This window comes from Solanum verrucosum, unplaced genomic scaffold (assembly GCF_900185275.1).
Source record: "Solanum verrucosum unplaced genomic scaffold, falcon-dt-bn FXZP01000104.1, whole genome shotgun sequence".
NCBI lineage: Eukaryota > Viridiplantae > Streptophyta > Magnoliopsida > Solanales > Solanaceae > Solanum > Solanum verrucosum.
Window position 1 is genome coordinate 1,092,053 of NW_026019915.1, and position 24,238 is coordinate 1,116,290.

General features: G+C 34.6%; 1 protein-coding gene across 2 annotated transcripts in view; it reads left to right on the forward strand.

Annotated features, from left to right (window-relative positions):
* Positions 1–23,849, forward strand: part of LOC125822765 (uncharacterized) — a 409,485-nt gene extending 385,636 nt beyond the window's left edge. For both annotated transcript variants that reach the window (XM_049502225.1, XM_049502216.1), the window contains exons 2-9: positions 18,249–18,318; positions 18,439–18,571; positions 19,123–19,226; positions 20,142–20,313; positions 20,442–20,582; positions 20,675–20,906; positions 20,996–22,330; positions 22,498–23,849. In XM_049502225.1, the coding sequence (XP_049358182.1) occupies positions 18,251–18,318; positions 18,439–18,571; positions 19,123–19,226; positions 20,142–20,313; positions 20,442–20,582; positions 20,675–20,906; positions 20,996–22,330; positions 22,498–23,567 (3,255 nt within the window). In that variant the 5' untranslated portion in view covers positions 18,249–18,250 and the 3' untranslated portion in view covers positions 23,568–23,849. The remainder of the gene's footprint in view (positions 1–18,248; positions 18,319–18,438; positions 18,572–19,122; positions 19,227–20,141; positions 20,314–20,441; positions 20,583–20,674; positions 20,907–20,995; positions 22,331–22,497) is intronic.
* Positions 23,850–24,238: the final 389 nt, after the last annotated feature.

Below are 24,238 nucleotides of genomic sequence, written 5' to 3' on the forward strand. Positions count from 1 at the left end.
CAGTTAATTTCGTGAACTTTCACTTGCTCTAATATTGATAATTGTGTGTATGAATTTTTGTTGTTAATTTTGGCGGAATCATCCACTCATATGTCATGTTTACTACATTGAGATTAGTTGCTACTTAATTCACTAATTAAATCCTTAACCTTGTACCATTTCTTGTGGAATTCGATCCCGACTCTTAGTTGAATATTTTTATTAACAACGACCGCTCACTCTTTTGATTTATTTTAGAGAGTGATTTGAGTGTTATCATAAATCAATAACACAATTAGTTTGACAAGGGTATCTTAAACAATTCTCAAATGGGAGTTTACATGCAAGTACCCTCACAAATACTACTAACAAACATATTCAATACTTAATCAATCTCACTAGTCCTCCCTTTTAATGCAAAACCATGTTTCAACAAAAGCATTCAAGTTCCCTCACAAAATAGATTCCATGCTCTCACAAAGCACATCAATGAAGATGTATTCTAGAAAACCACTATTATTCTGGCAACCCCTGGAAGCAAATAAGCAAACTACTAGTATTTTGGCAACCCTTGTAAGCAAATAACCAAACCACTAGTATTCTGGGAACCCCCGGAAGAAAAGAGTCAACCAATGAGTTGGATACCGGTTGTGCTACTCGGCAGGTCTATCTGGACGTCGCTCTAAACCTGCAGGCATGAATGCAGCGCCCCCGGCAAGGGGCGTCAATACAAAATAATGTACTAAGCATGTAAAGTAACTGAAAGCTGAAAGTGGAGTATAAGTATTGAATAAAAAGGATAGGGGTAGAACACAAGTACAATACCTTATCTCCCTACAATAAGATGATATAAACACATAACAAGCAATAACCTGACCAGACCCCATAATCCCGGTAGGTACAAACACTACAAGAAAAACACTCAGTAGAGAAGGGAAATATGGTCCCTAAAAGTGAGATTTTGGTCCCTAAAGGTCAATGGAGACCAGAAAATCTGGTCGCCACCTCGTCCCTATAGCCTTCGTCGCTAACGGTCATTAAGGATGGGATATTTTATTTGGTCCTTAACTTATTTTACGACTGGTATAAAACTGATCCTTAAAGTGTTTTTAAGGACTGTAATTATGGTCCCTATTCTAAAAAACTTAGTCCTATAATTATTTTTTAGGACTGTGTTTCTGGTCCTTATTATAAAAAATCTTGTCCCAAAATTACTTTTTGGGACTACATTTACTTGTCCTTGTATATAAGATATATTAGTGCTTATAAATTATCAACCAACAGTTCCCTGGGCTTTTTAGGACCAGTAAATTGTGGTTCCTATTATTATATAGTTTTTACTGTAATAATCAAATGCATATAAATAAATTATAAAAATCCGCTTTCATTCATAAATGGATAATGGTGCACACCATAATACATCAATAAAGTTATTTTTTACAGAACTACTTTACAGAAAAAAAGAAGAAAAAAACCAACATCCTCTATCAAATTATATAAAAAACAAGAATAAACTCTTATTAGCTTATCCAGTTTCCTAGACTCTTCCGAGTTCCTTGACAAACAGTTCTCATGTATGGAAAGTGCCAAGTTTAGTAGTTAGTGGAAGCAATCCCCAGCTCCAGTTTCTGTGAAGTCCATAGAGGAGAGATATAAGCTTCATGCTGATTTAAACCATCTAGAAATGGAGCAAAGTCTATATTTTTCAAGTGTAAGGTCTAGAAATTTTCAAAGTCCAAGAGAGTGTGAAAATCTAGCGTCTGATATTACACTTATCATCATTGCAAGGTCAATAACGTGTTGATGAAACCCAGTAGTTTAATGCACCTGCAATGGTCGATGACGTATAAAATTTGGCCAATGTCCTGAATTTAATTTCAGCATCAAGGGAGCTACTTTCTTGACAACCTAGATGATACACAAGCATGTTCATAACAAATGTTTTATGCAAAATAAAAAAGGCTGAATGATGTGCAACTTTAATTAACCTAATGGCAAGTACTTAAAAAGAGGATTCCAGTTTTCACATTACAAGGAGTAACATATTTTATAAGTGAACCGATGATCTGACCCTGTAAAGAGCACACGATAAATTCTCAAAGTAAGCAACATCTGAAGCATTAAACTAAAAAAATGAAGAGTTCCAATTTCTTAAATTTGTCTCATCTTCATTGCTCTAAAGTATCACAGCTTGCAAAACTAGTTCAACTACTTACTAGTTCTATAGAACTTAGTAAAGAAAGCTGGATCAACTACTTTCAAGTTGCTCAATAATTATCATGATACCTAAAAGAATAAGGTAAAAAGTTCCATAGTAACTGACTTTGAAATAGGTACTAGACTCAAAACTCTTAAGAAATGATGATTTACGCAACGGGTTGTCCATGCTATTTTTATGATTGTTGTTAAGAAGAGAAACCAAATTAGAAAAAACTACCTAATGGAGCTTCGTTAATTTATTAAATGAGAAAAACAAAATGAATAAAAATAAAAAAACAGTGTAGCAAACAACCTAGAAAAATAATGAATAGTTCTAGGACTACAACCAAGAGTTGAACAAAAAAAAAGAAATTGTCAACCTTGTGACAAGATGAAGAAAAGAAGAAGAGAACACAACTATTAAAGTGCGCTTCTGCTCGTCGTACTCTTTTTTCTAAAAAGATTACAACTTTAAATATTAAAACAAAAAGGTCTACACTTCTACTAATCTCGTGCTTGTGATTACTTCGCCATTCCACTCCTGAAGCACCCACTTCTGCTCATCTCTCTCACTTCAGAGCATCTAAACACAAGTACTTCATATTTAGTAATAAAGCTACCATTTTCCTAAAAACGGCAATGACCCGGTAATGATAACCTCTAAGTTACCATAGATAAAAATTAAGGAAAACAAATAATTTGTACTATAAACTCTCTTGAAAAAAACTAGCACATACTCTTAAAAGATAATAAGAAGTGAGAGGTAGTAAATAAAAAGAAATTTTGAATCTAAAATTATGAATGGTAAATCTTGTAGTCTTTGGAAGAAAATAAGAGGTACTAAATGGAAAGTGGAATTATTTAGCTAAAAAATTAAAACAGAGATATGAAAGAAAAAATATAAAGCCATAGAAGATGAAGAAAAGCTTGTTAGGAAACAGGGGTCCATCATCAATTGGGTGCCCAACTATTTAAGATGGATAATTTGAATGGGTACCCATATAAATTACCCATTTTAACATTCCTACATAGGATCCATAGTAGAAGCAAGATGCTAAGAGAGTGAAAAGTTAAGATAAGAGAAACCAGAATCAATAACACATAGCTCAATAAAGGAACTTAAGCACCTAAAATTTTAGCAATCCAACTTTACTTGAGAAAAGATACAATCAATTCTAATGAAAGAAGGTGAAAGACTAAACACATAATTGACTCAATCCTTTAAACATTAAAAGAAAAGATACAGGGAACAAGCCCGCATCTCAATGCAGTAGAAATAATTTGTTTATAGAAATCACATAACACCATTAGTCAAAAAGTATCAAACAACTAAAGTTTAAGCTACAATCTAACTAGTTTATACATAAGAAGAAACTAAGAACACTAGAACACCTCTTATTTTTCTCTTATGCAGGTTGTCTATGTGCAAGTTTAGCAACAGAAACTAAAGGAGATGCATCAAGCTTAGAATTATACATAAGAAGAAGCTAATAACAATAGAACACCTCTGATTTTTCTCAGTTTTAGCTTGTCAATGAGAAGGTACAACAATAACAAAGACAAATTAAGATTGTAATTATACAGTAGAAGACACTAATTTTCAGCTTGTCAATGAGCAGGTACAGCAATAGAACACCTCTAATTTTGCTCATTTAGCTTGTCTATGAGCAAGTTAAGCAAAATAATTTAACAGAGACACATCAAGCTTGTAAACTACTAAGCACCTGTTCACAAACTTATCTTCTTTTTCTACTTCAATTGTTTTGTTTTGCTCATGGTTTGATATTATATTACATTCTTTCTTTTCATCTTTCTATTCGAGTCATTGCTTATTATCTTTTTAACACCCAAAGGTTTCATTCATCAAAGGAGTAAAAAAGTACAAGAGTCTATTTAAAGTAAAAAGAATCATGAAAGTAAGGACATTTAAGTACTAAGTTAGAGAAAATTGCTTGCTGGAAATGAAAACCTGTTGAAATAGATGAAGATGGATTTGAAAGGCTTTGGTGTGTATATCTGATGTTTCTAGACATCATCTTCTTAACCTTGTTTTAATGTCCTTTTCAAATATCAAATATGGTATTAATGCATTTCCAATTTATTTTGTCTTGACCATAAAGAATATAAATTCATATAAGATATTTATTGTTTTGACAATCATATGAATTTTAATGTAAAGAGAACCACATTTATTACAAGGAAGACAAAATTGAGAAAATTATAAAAGAACACAATCTTAGTTAATATATCTAAAATGTAACAGAAGCCATCGATTCTCAATTGTTGCAAGTTGCAACATCCACAAGAAAGAAGATTCTACCAACAAATCTATTACTCCGAGATTCCCTATGTACCACGGTCTTATACCAAGAGGAATCGACAAAAAGAATGGTGAATTTATGTCCAACTAAGTAAAATTATAATCCTATCGGGTGCCAATTGGACATTCAATAACCAAAATTGTAAATCTCTAAGAAAATTTGTAAAATTTAAGCAAAAATTACTAACTTTTCCACTATGCATATGTAGATCACTCTAAGAATAGATCCCATAAATTTAAAGAGAAATAAAAAAGCAAGAAATCAGAAAAAGGGGAAAAGTGGATTACCTTCGTCTTTTATGGATATCAAAGAAGGAAAAAAGGTAATTACCTCAAGAACTTTAAAGGCATCGGTTGCAGATCTCCTGACCACTATGAGATTGATTTGGATTTGGCTTGATTTCTTAGACAAATGGCTAGGGCTTCTCCTATTGTTTCTCAATATATCCCATATTTGTTGTCTTTTTCTAGTTAAATTAATGAACGAAGAAGGAGAGGAGAATCCAAGAGAACACAAGTAGTTCATGCCATGGTAAAACCTTAAAGGCAGTAACTATCAATGTCGAAGAAGAGAGGGTTAAGAAATTTTGAAGGTGAATTGTTATATTTTGAGAGTGCTTTCACTTTTTTATATCTTCTATTTGTTAGTAGGCAAAAGCCCTAGTGCTGCTAAAACTAGTGAATTAGGGACCGTATAGTATTATTATTTTAGCACCAAATTATTTTTTGTCCGTAAATTTGAGAATTAGCAACTAGAAAAGATTCTTGTCTTTATATGTATAGTTTTATGGACCGAATTTTTGACTCATCCCTAAAAGTTGGTCTTTAAAGAGGTTTTTTCTTGTAGTGAAACAACCCACAATCACTATAAGTCATAATAAACGCAAACAATCGCTAAATACCCATATTTGCCCCCTTACCTAGATCCCAATATTAATCTGATCTGAACTGTCTGAATGTCATGTGCGATGAATCAACACAAATCTGAAACTCTTTAGTACAATACATATATATTTCTCGGTATGTGTACCATGAATTAATGCGAATCTAAGGCTCTATGGTACAATACATATATGTTTCCCTGTAGGTCTAGCCTACTCGGTCGGTAGGCTTGGTCTACCCAGCCCGTAGGCTCGGTCTACCCAGCCCGTAGGCTCGGTCTACCTGGCCCAAAGGCTCAATCTATCGAGCCTATATGCTCGATATAAAAATCAATTTGTATGCTCAAGAACCCTACAATGTCAGTGTCTGTTAAGGCCAAAACACACTCATAGGCGGCAACAAATGATAAAACATCACAAAAATAACAAGTAATCATAATTAATCAAAACAAAATCATAACCTGCTTTTCTAAGCTACTAAGTAAGGAGTAGAGTGTCGTTGATATATATTATATCATATGGTCGTAGCCAACTCAATAGGGCAGGGCTATAGGTCAACTAATCATAATACACCGACCATAACAAACTTAGGCAATTAGGATCATGCCAGAAGAGAAATAATAGTCTTAATATACCTTCCAACCAAAGCCCAAAAATTGTCTCCCAACAAAAGTAATGCAACAATGCGGAAATCAGCGAGGCTGCAAGAACAAGGCATAACTAATCAATAAGACGTTATTGCCACACTCGTCACCAGACAAGTCCAACCCACAAACTGAGAAAAATAACAACAACAATCAGCGACTAACTTCATTGAAGGCATTTCAACAACATCTCAAAGGAGCGACAAGCTCCCGAGGCAAAATAACTAGGTGTATTTCATGTCATTCAATCCAACAACCATCATATGCGACACTAATAAGAATCACACCAACCTATAATAACCTCCAACACCTTAACACCATCAATAAAAACCAATAACAATAAAATTAAGGGAATAGGGCCTGATATACCCCTCAACTTTGTTATTTGGAGCTGATATGCCCCTTGTTATGAAAGTGGCTCATATATACCCTTACCGTTATACAAATGGCTCACATATACTCCTACCGTTACAAAATGAGCTCACATATACCCTTCATTTAAAGGAAGTGAAAAAATTAGTTTTAAATTTATATTTTTGACTTTTAATTTTCTTAATAATTAGTTAGGGGTATATATGATTCTTCTAGCAAAGTTCAAGATATATTTTAATCTTTTTCATACATAAATTATTTTTTGACTTCTTTGATTATAATTATTTGAGTTTCTTATTCTTATTTTATTTTTTCTTTCATTCCTTAGTGTAAAGAAAAAAAATTAAAACTATTTTTTTGTGGCTATATTATAATTTAAAACTATTTTTTTTTGTCTATATTGTAATTTAATTTTTATATTTGAAGAAACAAATTTGGTCATCTATAATAAGTTTTACAAGAATATTAGTGAAACATAAATAAATTTGACCATCAAAATAATAAATCTAAATTAGTCATTGAAACAAAAAAAGTCAAAAAAAAATGTTTGAGGAGGATTAAATATACGCATATGGGATTATTATTTTTTTTAAAAAAAGATAATAAATATTAAAGTAAAATTAATTTTTTTCATTTCCGTTAGAGAAAAAGGGTATATGTGAGCCATTTGTATATAAGTAGGGGTATATATGAGCCACTTTCATAACAAGGGGTATATTAGCTCTAAATGATGAAGTTGAGGGGTATATCAAACCCTTTTCCCTAAAATTAAATAAGACAAAGGGATTCCCACAACCACAATATCAAAAACACCACCACATGGCTCAAAAATCTGTTAAAATGATACTACGATATGGAACTATGAAGGAGAGTTGTAAAAATAAGATTAACTCAATCAAAATGTCTGAAATAACAATACTAAGATTCTGTCTCTTTGCAGCTACAACAACAGTCCAAATCAACAAGAAAATTATACCACGACGTTGAGCTCGCGATGTAGGGCAACTTCCGTTAAACCTTCTAGTTGAAAGAATCAACACCCATGGAGGATTTAGTAACTTGAGTTTTGATTTTTTTGGGTTTTTTGATCAGTTATAATGAAAAAAAATGAAGGAAATGGGTGTATTTAAAAGACTAACCTACTTAGGCGCTGGGACCCACTTCGAGGTGTCTGCTTGAGCAGTCTGACAAAAACCTGCATATCTCTCAATTCTTAACAAGTATTGATGAATGGTTTAGTGTGTTGGAAACTAGACTCATAGACCTTCGATTTTTTAGGTTATGGTAATTCTAAATTTTTATATGCTAGGAGAAAATTGCATAAACATTTGACCAAAATTTCAGAGAAATTCCTTAACAACATTTACAATAACCTTTTCCGACTTTTATTTAGCAACTTTCTTTACATTAACATTTCACATAAAAACTTTTTTAAATTAAAAGTAACTCATAAAAAATATTTCCTCATGTGTTAAGAAGTCTTACTCTTATTCCAAAGGTACAAGTTAATCCCAATGTTCAAATGGACGGGGTGTCACATCCTCCCCCCTTAGGGACTTCATCCTTGAATGATGATTGTATTCTAGATATAATAGGAAACAATGAAAGAACTCATACAACTCATAAGTAACATACCTCATTTACTCAAATGTTGGTCTACTCATTTTAAGGAACAATCATGTGAGGATATTTGAATTTCATGTCCTCTTTTGCTTCCCATGTCAGCTCCTCAACTTTATTGCTTCTCTACAACACTTTTACCGAAGCTATATCCTTATTTTATAAAATCTTCTTATTTAGTGATCTATTATGGAAATATACTTCTTCATAAGATAGCTACTATGGAATCTGAACATCTATTGTCGGTGATATACGTGTTTTGTGTCCAATAAATATTTGTAAAATAGAAACTTGAAAACTTGGTATACTGCCTCTAACTCTTGAGGTAACTCTAGCTCATAGGAAAATCGACCTATCTGTTGCAAGATGCGATAAGGCTCAGTGTACCTAGGGCTCAACTTGCCCTCTTTTTCCAAATATCATAATACTCTTCATAGGAGAAACTTTTAGAAAAACCTGATCATCAACATAGGACTCTAAGTCTCGCTTATCAACAACCGCTCTATAATTAGCCTAACCTATTACAAGGCCTGCAACACTAATTCTTGTCCAAGTAATCTTGATTCTCCAACCTCGAATCAACCAAGACGGCATCTACATTTTCTTCCGTATAAATCCCCATACAGTGCCATACCAATGATGGAATGTTAGCTATTATTATAAGCAAACTTAATGAGTTGAAAGTTATCATACCAATTTCCTTTGAAATCTAGAACACACGCTCGTAACATATCCTCGAGCATCTAGAACGTACGTTCAACTAGGCCATCTGTATGGTAATGAAATGATATGCTAAGGTTTACCAGATCCCCTGACCCTTCTAGAAAGATTTCCATAAATGTGTTGTAAATGATGGTCCCCCGTCTGAAATAATAGATACATGGACACCAAACAATCAAACAATATTTTTAATATATAGAACTGCAAAATCTTGAGCTGAAAATATGATCCTAACCGGCAGGAAATAGATTGATTTTGTCAGTCTGTCGATAAGTACCCAAATAGAATCAAACTTTTATTGTTAGCGACTTAAACCTGTAACAAATTCCAGATTTGTTGCCTCCTACTTCCTTAATGGAATGGGTATCTCTTGTGTTAACCCAATTGGTGTTTGGTGCTCGATCTTCAACTTCTGACAATTTGGACACTGTGCCATGAATTCCACAATGTCTTTCTTCATCCAAGGTCACTAGTAAGTATCTTTATTATCATGATAAATCTTCGTAGAACCTGGTGAATATAATAACTGGAATAGTTTCTTTCTACCATAATCTATTGTGGTAGACTTGTAATATTTAGAACACAAAATCGATGTCTGGTTCCAAGGATTTTGTCTTCTTCTATAGTAACGGCTAAAGAGTCCTGATAGAGCATGCTAACCACAGAAGGCTATGAACTTCAGTTAGGGTCATGGGTTTGAACCAATTCATCACGACCTCAATCTTCTGCATATTAACATGTATAACAACATTTGATACAGTATGTCCAAAGAAGGCCCTAGAATGCAATAAGAACTCACACGATGAGATCTTAGCATACAATCTTTAACCTCAAAATATCTAAAATGCTTCTTGGAGATTGTCTCTATGCTCCCCTTCTGATCGTGAATATTCCTAAATCTCATCAATGAAGACAATCATGAACATGTCTATGATTGGACTAAATATGGTGTTCATCACGCCCATAAAATTTATTGGGACATTCTTCAATTCAAAAGATATCACAAGAAACTTAAAAGGACAATATCTGGTCCTGATGACTATCTTCATTTTATCACTCTCCCGAACTCACACCTGATGGTAACCGGAACTCAAATCAAACTTTGAGTAACATCGGGCACCCTATAACTAGTCAAAAGAGTTATCAATCTTTGGCAATAGATGTTTGTTCTTTACAGTCACCTTATTCAGTTGTTTGTAGTCAATATACATGATCAATAAACTATCTTTCTTCCGCACAAATAATACTACTGTACCCTTTGATTACTCACTTGGCTTGATGAAGTCCTTACCTAATAAGTCTTTTAGTTGCTCCTTGAATTCCTTTAATTCTACTGGTACCATTATGCATGGTGGAATTGATATCGGTTGGACATTTGGTAATGTATTAATAGAAAAATTGATCTCTAGACTTAAGAGAATACCAGGGAGCTCATCTAGAAAGACATCTGGAAATTCATTAACCACTGGGATAGATTGTAGGTTGGCGATTCTATGTCAACATCCTAAACCTTAACATTATGATAAATGCAGCCTTTAGCAATCAATTTCCTCGCTAGAGTATATGAAATGAATGTATCATTTTTTGTTGCAGTATTACCGTTCCATTCTCTAACTATGTGGAATCTAATAATATTTGTTGTACAAAAGACATTAACATAACAAGATATCAACAAATCCATGCCCCTAATAATATCAAAGTCTAGCATCTCCTACTTTATCATGTTTCAGAGGTCGGATGACCAACAATATCTACAATACACCCCTAACCTTTTGGCAATAATAGAGTCACCAACTGGAGTAGATACAACAATAAGTCATCTCAATGACTATTGTACTATTAAAAACTTCTCAGGAATAAATGGAGTAACATACGATAATGTTGAGCCTGGATCTATCAAAGCATAAATAAATTGAGAACAAATGGTTAGTATACTTGTCAATGCATAAGTACATTTCTAGCCACTACCAGAATTAGATGCCCCCCTATACCTCAACCTCTACCTAACAAAAATTATGTCCCTCTCTCTGCAAAATGTAACTAAGTAGATGATTCCACTGCTAATTTAATCCGACCCTCTATCCTGAACCTTACTCGTTAGTGAATGGACAATTTTTTTATATATTAACCTCATAGTCGTAAGCATAACCTTTTATGTGACAACTCCCAATACATGATCCACAACAAATATCACAACGTAGCACAATTGATCTTGACTTCTCTAGGTGACGGTACTGTTGCGAGCATGACGCTCGGGAGCTTTCATCCAAACCTAACAGACCTTATCAATCTAACCTGGTACCAAGGGATTGTTGTGACCCTGGTGGTCTCTTTGAATACCAATGTTCGGACTAGCCTGAGTGTTTGTTTGAAACCCTATGGGCCTATTCTCCTTCATCGACTCTTACTTCATCCTTTTAACCATACATTGCTTATGTTAGATCCTATATGTTCTTTGTAATAGCTTGAATCGGCAATATATCTAGGTAAATAGTAAGTGCAACTATAGTGCAAGCTTATTAGCAATTGTAATCAAAAGAACTCAACCCTTATGACTCAGCTCTATAGCACAATTTGAGTTGACAAAGGGTAACTTTCCTAAATGATGTTTGTAGCTTCTTTCTTATAGAATATGGAGCACAACATATTTATAAACAAGACTCTACTTGACACGGCTTGCAGGCTCCCTAGGATACGATGTTGCTCTGATACCAAATTTGTCAGGCCTCAAACTCAAGGGCCCAACTGGCACCTGATGCCAAAACGTAGGTTTGAGCCAACCCTATTGAACCACTTGCTAATGTCGCATGGCAGCCACATACAGTTAAAGAAAACAAACAAATATATCTCGGCTTAAAAATAAGTCATCGGCCAGCAAAGCCCCTATCAATAGTTCTACAAAGAAAACAACTAATCCTAACAATTTATATAAAGGAATACCCAGCTAGCATAGAAGCTTATTTGGGCCGTCGAGGCCACTATGGTATCTAGGAAAGCATAAACTCTATGTGGGCCATCAAAGCCACCATGATCTATATATAGAAACTGAAAATAGGAACAAATATAAATAATATGCTAATAAACTATCAAACATCAGTCGACTAGAAAGCAAGGTCAACATGGCCAATAACGTGACTAACAACCCAACACACTAGTCTGCAAGCCTCTATGAATATAACACTTGGAAGGGACAGGGCCCTGGCCTACCCAAAACTGTAAACCACAAAATAAGCAAACCTCTAGGACTCTAGCAACCCCTAGAAGAAAGGAGTCAACTAATAAGCTGGATAGGCAGTTGTGTTACTCGGCATGTCTGTCTGGACGTCGCTCAGGACCTGCAGGCGTGAATGCAGTGGCCCCCCGACAAGGGGCATCAATACAAAATAATGTACTAAGCATGTAAGTTAAAATGAAAGTTGAAACTAGAGTATAAGTACTGAATAAAAAGGGCAAGGGTGGAACACAAGTACAATACCTTATCTCTCAACAATAAGATGATATAAACACATAACAAGCAATAACCTAGCCAGGAACCATAAGCCCCGTAGGTACAAACAACACACAATAACTATAAGTCCTAATGAACGCAAGGAATCGCTAAATACCCATACTAGCCCCCTTACCTGGAACCCAATGTTAATCTGATTAGAATTGTCTGAATGTACATGTGCCATGACTCAATGCAAATCTGAGGCTGTTTGGTACAATACATATATATTTCTCTGTAGGTGTGCCATAAATCAATTCCAATATGAGGCTCTATGGTACAATACATGTATGTTGCCCCGTAAGTCCAGCCTACCCGGCCCATAGGCACGGTCTACCTAGGCCGAAGGCTCGGTCTACCTGTCCTGTCGGCTCGGTCTTCCCGGCTCGTAGGCACGTTATAAGAATCAAGTTGTATGCTTAAGAACACTACAATGTAAGTGCCAACTGAGGCCAAAATAAGATCATAGGCGGCAGCCAGACGATAAAACATCACAACAATAACAAGTAATTATAATTAATCAAAAAAGAATCATAACTAGCTTTTCTAGGCTACTAAGTAACAAGTAGAGTGTCGTCGATAGACATTATACCATATGGTCGTAGCCAACTCAACATGATAGGGCTATTGGTCAACTAATTATAATACACCGACCATAACAAGCTTAGGAACTTAAGATCATACTAGAGGATAAACAATATCCTTAACATACCTTCTAGCCAAATCTGATAAAGTGTCTCTATAAAGTTTGCCTAACAAAAGTAATGCAACAATGCAGAAATCAGTGAGGTTGCAAGAACAAGTCATGACTAATCAACAAGTCGTTATTACCACACTCGTGACTAGACAAGTCCAACCCACAAAGTGAGGAAAATAACAACAACAATCAACAACTAACTTCACTTAAGGCATTCCAACAACATCTCAAATGAGCGCCAAGCTCCTGAGGCAACATAACTAGGTGTATTTCACGTCATTCAATCCAACAACATCATATACGTCTCTAATAAGAATCACATAAACCCTCAATAACCTCATGCACCTTAACATCATCAATAAAAACCAATAACAATGAAACCAAATAAGACAAAGGGGATGCCCACAACCACAATATCGAAAACACCACCACGTGGCTCAACAATCTATAAAAATGATACTACGATGTGGAACTACGAAGAAGGGTTGTAAAAATAATATTACCTAAATCAAAACGTCTGAAATAATAATACTAAGATTCTACCTCTTTGTAGCTACAACAACCGGAGCCCAAATCATAAATAAAATTATACCATAGCGTTGAGCTCGCGATGTAGAGAAACTTTCATTAAACTTAAGCTCGTGATGTAGAGAAACTTTCGTTAAACTTTTGAGTTGAAAGGATCAACTTCGATGGAGGATTTAATAGCTTGAGTTATGATTTTTCTGGGTTTTTGATCAGTTCTATGAAAAAATGAAGGAGATGGGTGTATTTAAAAACCTAACTGACTTATGGGTTGGGGACCCACTTTGAGGTGTTTGCTTCCGCAGTCTCACGAAAACCTGTATATCTCTCAATTCTGAACTCATATTGAGAATGGTTTAGTGCATTGGAACCTAGAATCATAGACCTTCAGAGAAATTCCTTAACAACATTTACAATAACCTTTGCCGACTTTTATTTAGCAACTTTCTTGACTTTAACATTTCACATAAACATTTTTTGCAATTAAAAATAACTCATAAAACATCCTTTGTTAAGAAGTCTTACTCTTATTCCAAAAGTACAAGTTAATCTCAAAGTTCAAATGAACGGGGTGTCACACCGAGGTCATGATAACACACACCCAAATAAGCTCAAAATGGTCTGTAAGCCAAAAGAAATAATATTTACGAGACTTTCAAAGGGAAGTCAGGTCACAACCGAAAAGAAAACAACAAAGAAGTTCCCAAAACCTAGTAGGATAAGTTTAAAGAGTATCTAATACATCTTTAGAATCTAGAAATACATCTCAAGTTTTCGAAAAGAAATTAAAGACCGTAAATGATAGATTGTGACCAATGGCAATCCGGAAAATAGGATCTTCCCATAACTTTGAATAATAAGAAATTTCTAGATCCGATCAACCGCTACAAGGATCACCCAAATTAGGATCTACATAAAAAAGATAACAACAGTAGGGATGAGTACAATCCACATGTACACAGTAGGATATACTGACTGAGTATAAGCAACTAATCAGACTTAAGAAATAAACTATGAAACGCTTACATCTGCATACAGAAAAGTTTCATTCCAGCATCGGTGCTGCCAATTTATATAGTATTTCGCGAATAAGTTAAACACATAAGGTTATAGTTAATACTCATATCGACAGATAAGTAAGTCACACAACACAACACAACTAGTCAATGCAATGCATTGAAATGAAATGATGTGGTGGAACCAAGGTCGATGAACAACCTATTGTATACACCTTGTCGAGATTTAGCTTTCAAACAAGGACCTATGGGGGATTCACAGTCCATATATCAATCTCATAATCTCAATATCTCCTTAACTTTCCACCTAGCTCATGGTCAAGCATATAAGTAAGATGCCACATTTTCTTTCTAAAAAAGATAGTATTTCTCCATTTCTCATATTCCCATGAACAATAATATGTTGAATAAGGATGAATTCATCACAACAAATACAACACAAGGTATAATCAATAAATCAAGGAGTTTCAATAGCATAAAGTTCCCAAACTCTCGAATCATGAAACACGTTCTCAAATGATAGGGATAGTAGAGGAAACCATTTTGAAGTCTGCCTTTACCACTTAGAAAAGCATTTCTTTCATTTTAAGATGCTTCAAAAATCAACTCAAGCCCTTAGCTCGGGCATCTCAATGACAATTATAAAGATAAGCTACACTGCCCCTCACTCAGGCAATTACTCAAATATCACAGGTTTCAACAATAGTTAAAGATATCACACAAGCCTCCACACAAGCTAAGCATCAAACTAGTCATCACACGAACTAAACAAGAAGGTCAACACTTACCAACCTTTAAAACTCATACAACAATTAATTTCAAAGTTGATTTCCTAAGAAAGATCACTTACTCATCTTAATCTAAAAGAGGGATAGCCAAACATACCTCAAAAGCCTAAACTTCACTTAAACAACTCTATCAGAGCACTTTCTTAACCACAAGATCACTTACTTTCAAGAATGGATAGAGTTAATCAAAAGGAGCTCAACGATACCATATAATTAGAAACCATGGATAAAATAATCCAAAATGCACTTCGAAAATTGAGGATAAAATTATATTTTTAGTTGAAAATCATATTCTACAAGCCAAAATGAGTTCATGCTTGAAAAACCCCATTAAAATTGATCAAGTTAAGATCTCTAAATCAAGAAAATATCAATTTTTCAACGTAAGGAAAAAAACCCAAAACCCACATTGAAATCAAGATTTAAAAGTGTTTTGGATGATATAAATTCAAGGAATCAACAAAGGATTGGTAGGGAAAGCTGACCACATGAGTTTGCAAAAAAATGCTCCCAAGAATCGCCTCCCGAAAGCTGCAAAAGATTTAAAATGGTGGAAATGAAAAATAGTGAAGAATCCCGAATTTAGGTTTTGTGCAAGTGAAAATTATCTATCGCAATTGCAAGCCATTAACTTTTGTGATGGTGAAGGACACGAGGTTTACACCGTGACCGCGAGACCCCATGTCTACGATCACAAAGGCTACAAAAAGGATTCATGCGATCGCGAGACTATGAGCCGCGATCACGAAGGCCACAAAGAAGAGAAATTGTGATCGCAAGCCTATGGCCCGCGATTACGGAGATAAAAAATGACCTGCATCAGAAACTGAAAACCAACAACTCAACACAAGGAAAAAGCCTCTGAATTGTCCCTCGAAAATCATCTGGAGTCCGATAATAATAAATTGGACATGCTACGCCACTAAAATTGATATTTTAAACTCAATTAAATCATTGGATTTTCGAGAGGAGGTCAATTAACAAAATTACCCTCTCGGAACCCTCTTAAGGCTTAATATCCAACTTCTCAAACGCCTAAAACTTAACCAAAGGCATCGCAAACCTGGCCAACCACCATATTGGCTTACACTCAACGTTTTGGACGCGATGGAACTAATAGAATCTCCATCCGACGCTCGGAACTCAAAAAGTTGACTAAAGTCAACCCTACCAAGAATTCTCAACTCAAAGGGTCAAATAACCAAAAATACACTCGATCGCATCAGAGACCACGCCAACCTTTCTCGAAACACAAACTAAGCATGAAAATGCTAAGGGGAAGGGTAAAATGGTCATTTCATAATTTAAAAAAATTCACAAGAAATAAGACATTACATTAAATATTTAATTTAATGTCATTTATAAAGATCCTTATTTATCTAATATAAATTTTTAATTTTAGATTAACTTTTATCTTCAATATTAATATAGTCTTGATTGTACTTGTGCAACCAAACAACACATTTGTAAATTACATTATGGTAAACAAATAGATCATTATAATTACTAAATTGTGTGATTACTAAATTGATTTATACTACTCCCTCGGTTCACTTTTATTTATCACAGTTTGACTTGACACACCCATTAAGAAAATAATTAATGATATAAGTATTTTACCAAATTATCCCCTATTAAATGTTGTCTTAGAAAATGATTTGGAAAATAAGTATTTAATGCTGAGGGTAAAACATGGAGAAAATTATTGTCTTTTTTTTATATGTTAAAAATAACAAGTAAAAATTAAAAAATATTTTAAAAATAAGTAACAAGTATAAGTGAACGAATGGAGTAATTTTAATTACGAGATGAATTTCCAAGTATTAATAGATGATGTGAAAAGGAAAAAGAAAAAAGAAGACGAGTAGATGTGAACTTGTTTATTACGGTGAAATGAATTTAGACCAAGTGATAAATGAGCACACACTCGATTTAACCGGAAGACATTTACTCCCCTCTCTATTATTTTTTTTCGAATTTTGACTTGACATGCCTAATAACTATTGATATAATAAGTTTATTATTTTATTTATACTTTTTCTATTTCTAATTACTTGTTCATTTTTGAATTAACACATCTATTAAGAAGCAACGATTGACATAGTGAGTTTATCATTTTACATATATTAATTATGATGTGGATGAATTTAAAACTCAAGAAATTTTACATTTTTCAAACTAATTAATTGAAGGTATAATAGGTAAAAAGAATTGTTCTTTCTTGATTTGTAGAAACGAACAAGTAATTATGGATAACTAAAAAAAATGAAAAATGAAAAGTAATTAGGGAAGAGGGAGTATTAATTAATAGAGTTCCAAACATATTTACTAACTACATTTTAAAAATATATTAACTCAATGTTAATAAATTTAAAGTATAATAAGAAAAAAAAATTATTACCTTAATTTGTCAAAAATGATAAAGTAAAAAGATACTCCATCTATTTACTTTTACTTGTTACTATTTGAATTGGCATATCTATTGAGAAAACAATTATTAGTATAAATATTTTATCAAACTATCCATATTAAATGATATTTAGTATTAAGTCTTGAAAAATGATATGATAAAAGAGTATTTAATGTTAAAGGTAAAACATGAAAAAATATAAATTATATTTTATTGATCTATCAAAAGTGACAATTAAAAATAAAAATTTATTTTATAAAATTTAATGTTAAAGGTAAAACATGAAAAAATATAAATTATATTTTATTGATCTATCAAAAGTGACAATTAAAAATAAAAATTTATTTTATGAAATGAGTAAATAGGGATGAAGGAAGTATTAAGAGGTGTCAATTTCAGAGTTACTTCCTCAACCCAACCCTCGTTTTCATAAAACAAGTCTTTTTAGTCTTCGCTTCGATAACCGAATCGGATCCTTCCTTGAAACTACCTCAAATCTATTTTTCCTATCAAATGCCCTAATTTCCATCCTGAGTTTGCTGCTACAATTCTTGATTCCTCCTCCTCTTTTCCTTTTCAATTTTCAACCTCAATGAAGAAATCCAATTTCTTGAGAAGCTCTAAAGATATGCTTACCAAGAGCTTCAATTCCACCAAATGGTAATTTCGGCCCTTTCTCCATTTCTTACATCTATTGATTGATCTGAATTTGTTTTCTACGCGTATATCGGAGAATTCATATTGATTCGATTTTTTTCTTTTTTTTTGAATTCGATGCAGTAAGATGTCCTTAAAGCTAGCATCTTCAAGGTTGAAATTGTTGAAGAACAAGAAGGAAGTGCAAGTGAAGCAGATGAAAAGAGAACTGGCCCAGTTGCTTGATTCTGGTCAGGACCGGACAGCAAGAATTCGTGTAAGTCTCATCTTCGTATCATCTCTAATTCTTCTTTCCTAATATCGAGTTTTTGATGCTTCCTTTCTATGATGTTCTGCTCATTGATCGACTTTGCTTGTCAGATAAGAATCCCTTTTGGAGATGATTCTTCAAATGTCAAGACCATAACTTGCATTTAATTTGCAGACATAACTATTCAAATCTCCATAAAATTTGAATCCCCGTGTTGGATAATTAGATTCCATGGATTTGGTGCACTTTTTGAATTAGGATTGGTAGGATTCTACTGTAGATATCATAATGCATGATAATAAGTGGCATATCAGAAATGAGGCATCTTTTGACTGTCTGTGAAAGCATGGAATATGCATGCTCCTCTGAGAAAATTCAAGCTATATCTTCATATCATAAAACCTGCACTTCTGCTTTCTTATGTTAGATTGTTGAATATAATTGCAATTCCTGTTAAGTTTTACAGCTGTGATTATTTAGTTAAATGTATGTTTGTGTGTACCTCAGATTTCGAGTTTTGAGAAAAATATTTTATCTATCTGATACTTTAATTTTAGGTGGAGCATGTAGTTAGGGAGGAGAAGATGATGGCAGCATATGATCTTATCGAGATTTACTGTGAACTGATTGTGGCACGCTTGCCTATTATTGAGTCACAAAAGTAAGTTGGTTTTTGCTTGTGATGTTTCTTTAGCATTATGTTAGTCTTCATCTGCATGACACAGCAATTAGCGTAGATGAAATATCGTATTACAGTTTTCAGTTAGATGTAATTTGCCTATAACTCCTTCCCCTGAAGAACCATCCCCAAGAAAGAGAGAACAATGTTGCTCAGGCTCATTTATTTTGTTAGGTAGTCCCATGGCATAACTTTCATTATCCTCGAGTACTTCTTTCCATCTCAATTTTTCTCTCCTCTCCCTGCCTGTTTTGATCAAAACCACAACAGAAAAAAGACAATTCACTCTGAACTGTACTCCATTGGCAGCTACTTCTAAGATATATAGGCGTTTGGTATCTTGCATTTATTTTAGGCATGCTCCTTCTGATTTACTTTGATGGCTTTGCTGGTCTTTTGGATCTATGTGGGTAGTGATAATGGTGATGCCAGATGTATAATCATTACCTATTACCTGATAAGAGATGTATAGCCGTGCATATCTTGATTATTTGTTTTTAGCTGTTGGAAGTTACAGTGAAGTATGGTGCTCTTGTACTAACCAAATTTGTGCAGTCCATTATCAGTTTGTGCAAGAACTTTTATGAAGGGGATTACTCCCCCCTCCCCACACACACACACACAAAAAAATAAAAAACCACATTTAATCATTCTGTTACCTGTTCAAGAATTTCTTTTTTTCATGACTGTTTTATGTACTTGACAATTTGATTTGTTGACCTGGTTCTTTTTAATAATATGAATTGAGGTGAGTTTCTGCTAGTTTTACTTGAAATATTAGCTTTATTAGTGGCAAATAAAGAAAGGCATACTGTTTCCCATGATTAACTCGTGGCTAAATGATGAGTCTGATACCTTTGAAGGGTTTTGATATGTTATTGTCTTTTTGATGAACAGAAATTGCCCCATTGACTTGAAAGAAGCAATTACCAGTGTAGTTTTTGCGTCACCAAGGTGTGGAGACATACCAGAACTTGTAGATGTGCGGAAACATCTTACCGCAAAATATGGGAAAGAATTTATAAGTGCAGCAGTTGAGCTCCGTCCCAATTGTGGAGTTAGTCGCATGGTAAATTTGCAGTATCCCCCCTTCAACAGTTGATAATTAGACTTTGAACATGAAGATAATGAACTATTTATATTTCTCAAATTTAGCAACATAGTACTCTTAATATTGTCTTATGCTGTTGTACCTAGTTGGTTGAGAAGTTATCTGCTAAAGCGCCTGATGGGCAGACCAAAATGAGAATCTTGGGGGCTATTGCTGAGGAACATGGTGTTAAATGGGATCCTAAATCAGTAGAAGAGACGGAGTCAGTGCCTTCAAATGACTTGTTGGTATGATTATGTTACTTCTAACTTTTTCCATTGATGACTAAGATTGACCAAATTATTATGCCTTTACTGAGTTCACTGGTTAAATTGCCCAGAATGGATCTGGTAGTTTAGAGAAGGCCGGTAACATCCATGAAGACCCTCTTCATCTCAATGCGTCAGATGTGAGACTTCCATTTGATCACGGTAAAAGGCCTAATGCATCTTCAAATTCCCCAGAGCAGAATGCAAGATCCTCATTAGGGACCCAAAGCTTTGACTCTGCATATAGTGGTGGTAGAGGCGTAACACCATCTTCTAACTATCATCATGGAGTTAGTCCTTCAGGTTAGTATCATTATGCTAGAATACAACATCTACAGTTTGGTTCCCCATCTGCAAAAATAATTTTAATGATGGTTGTTCATGACCCTTAGGGTCTAGGGATGAAAGGTCGGAAGCTGGGAAGTCAGTTCCTGGAGATGGTAAATTTTCTATTGACAGTCTGAATTGGAATATGGAATTCAAGGATGCTACCTCTGCTGCTCAAGCAGCTGCTGAGTCTGCAGAACGTGCAAGCCTAGCTGCCAAAGCTGCTGCAGAACTTGCAAGGGTTTCAAGGCAATATTCCTCAGAATCTCAGAAGCCTGAAGTACAGTCTTCAGGTGGAGGACGAGGAATGTATGACACAAGTAACTATGAACATTTTCCCAAAGATTCAGCAAATAGCTCTTTATCTGATAGAAATCCAAGGCTTCAGAATGAAAGAATTGATAGTTTGCATCATGAAAATCTGGCTAGAGCGACAAGACAATTTCATGATGATAATCATGGTACTTCAGGAGGTTCAGGACCAGGGAAGTATGGTAATTCAAGAATGCATGAACATTTTCCTAAAGATTCAGTTGTGAGCTCTTTACCTGATAGAACTTCAAGCTTTCAGCAAGAAAGGACAGAGAGTTTGCAACATGATTATATACCTAGGGCAACAAGACATCATAATGGTATGCATGGTACTTTGGATAGACCTGATTCACAAGTCTCCGCAGGTGCCACGGGTTCAATTAATAATGATAATTCATTTGCTAGCGTTGGAGAAGGTGATAAGTATATGCAGAAAAGCCTATCAAAAGAGGACAGTGAAATGATAACGAGAAAATCATATGGGAGAACTGAATCTGAATCCACGAGTAGCTTTAAGAATGAGTCAATGGAGGACTTCAATTATTTTGGAGAAGAAGCTACTACAAAAGATCCCAAAATTAATTCTTCTGATTCTTATTTAAGCACTTCAGGTTTTGGTGAAAATATTCATCATTCTAGCCAACTACGTTATGGTTATGACAAGAGTAATGATCCATTTAATAATGTTTACCAAGGTCACATTCCTAGTGAAACTGTTAATAAGAGTTCTCATGATTCTGCCTCTGCTGCTTTTGATGATTCTGGCTCAGAAAAAGATTATAATATTAAGTTTGACTCAGATCCTACATATGATGACCAGCAAGCCAAACTTTATTTTCCATCACCAGAAAGGAAATCACCTACTTCCAACTCTGCAATTAAAAAAACGTGGAGCTTTGACTCTGACAAATCACTGGAGAAGTCTTCATTGGCATCAGAAATCTCTGTGGAAAAGCAATCGCCTCAATTATACAAAAGCTTGGCTGCCCCTGGTGACAATTTGCGACAAGAAAATGTTGTGCCATCCTTTGACGATTCTGATGGTATGAATTCCGAAAGTGACAATGAGATAGTCCAACACCCGATTGGTAAGTCAAAATATATATATATATATATATATATATATGTATCTCATTCTATATTTATAAGTTCTAATTGTTTAATGGAATGGTTAGTTATAACTAATAAGACATTTCAGAATGTTTCTGTTAACATGTACATTCACCAAGATCCTCCTATATGGAAAATGTTTCAGGAACTGATGGGAAGAAACGGTTACCAGCTTTGCCCAGGCCACAGACAGATGATGATAGTTTAGCTTCTTCTGTTTCTGAGTCCGAAAAGGAATTCACATTTGGGAAGTTAACTGGTGGCCTTAAGCATAAAGGCCATATCCCTCCACCTTACTTAAGAAGCCAGTTAAATAATGTTCCATCTTCAGTCGGAAGTGCTAAGGGAAGTCCTGCTGTGAGGTCACAAGATGTTGCACCCCCTAAGAGTTCTGTTGGTTTAGGAATGAGGATGAAAATAGACGATAAGTCAAGCTCAAGATTAGATGACACCCATTATGCTTCAGATACTGACAGTTCTGACGTGGAATTTTCACAAGAGGCTTCGAGTTACAGTCAAAGAACTTATGCACAAAAAACAGGCAGCGAAGTTAATACAAAATATGCAGGCTTACGAGGTTCACCTACATATTTTGATTCTGATAGCAGTGATTCCGAGGCTGGTCCTAAGAAACATTCTTTTGCTGGTAGAAGTCAATTGAGTAGTGGATTTTCTCGTAGAACTAAAGCTTCTTCCTCCAGCTTAGATTCAAACATTTCTTCTAAGTTTAAAATCAGCTCCGAGACAGCTGTTAATTCTGACTCTGGTGTAGACAGAAAACCCATCAACCGCTCTTTCGGTGTTAAAACTCAAGAACCTCTGAAACCCATCAGGAATTCTTATGCTGCTGATACACAAGAACCTCAGAGACTGACCAAGAACTTTTACAGTAGTGAGTCACATAAATCCCCATCAGATGAAAGGATAAGTTTAGAGCAGCCCAGCGCTGGACCTGCAGTTCCAAGGCCTATTGCACAGACCAAGATCACATCACATGAAGGGAGACAAAAAATGGGAAGGGTGGAAACACCATCTAGCTCTTACCAAATGGCAGCAGCATCAGGCAACAATAATGCTCCAAAGGCACCAGCCTCGAGTGGGGACAAATTTTCCGGTGAGGATAGCATGAAGAAAGCTAGTCATGTTCATCCAAAGCTGCCTGATTATGATGATATTGCTTCCAAGTTGCTGTCGCTTCGAACGAATCCCAAGTGAAAGATAATGTCTTTTTAGCTGCGTATGTACATGGCGAAAGGTTTCTTACAGTGTTTCTCATGACCGTGAGATTTCAATACAATATATTTGTTTGTAGTGTGCACATATTCATTTATTTGATGTAAAAATAAGCTTGGGTATATGAATACTTGAAATTGATACTGTGTAGACGGCCCAAATTTTCTTTGTAACTTGATTGATATTCATTCATTTGAAAATGAGTTGTATTGTTCCTCAGAGGTAAAATTTTCTGATTTATAGTTATTCATTGTTCAATGTTCACCAATGTTATCCAAATTAAAAGCCTGGTACAAGTCCGGATTTGTCATTTATGCTAAAGGTAAACAGATAGCTTGTGTTGCTGTCCCAAAATAAGTGTGATTTAACCAAAAAAAAATTGTCTTTACTTTATGAATTCAAGACAAAAATCTGTACGTTTTAAAAACTATACCTCCATACTACATCTTCTTAACAATGTTTAATGCTCAAAAAAATATTATTAAATAGTAGTCATTTAGTAAACTACAAATAGTATTTAGTGGTTTCTCAAAAAAATATTATTAAATAGTAGTCATTTAGTAAACTACAAATAGTATTTAGTGGTTTCTTGATGAATGCGGTTTTTGTGAAAGTGACACTTATATTGAAACTGTGCAGATATTTTATCATAA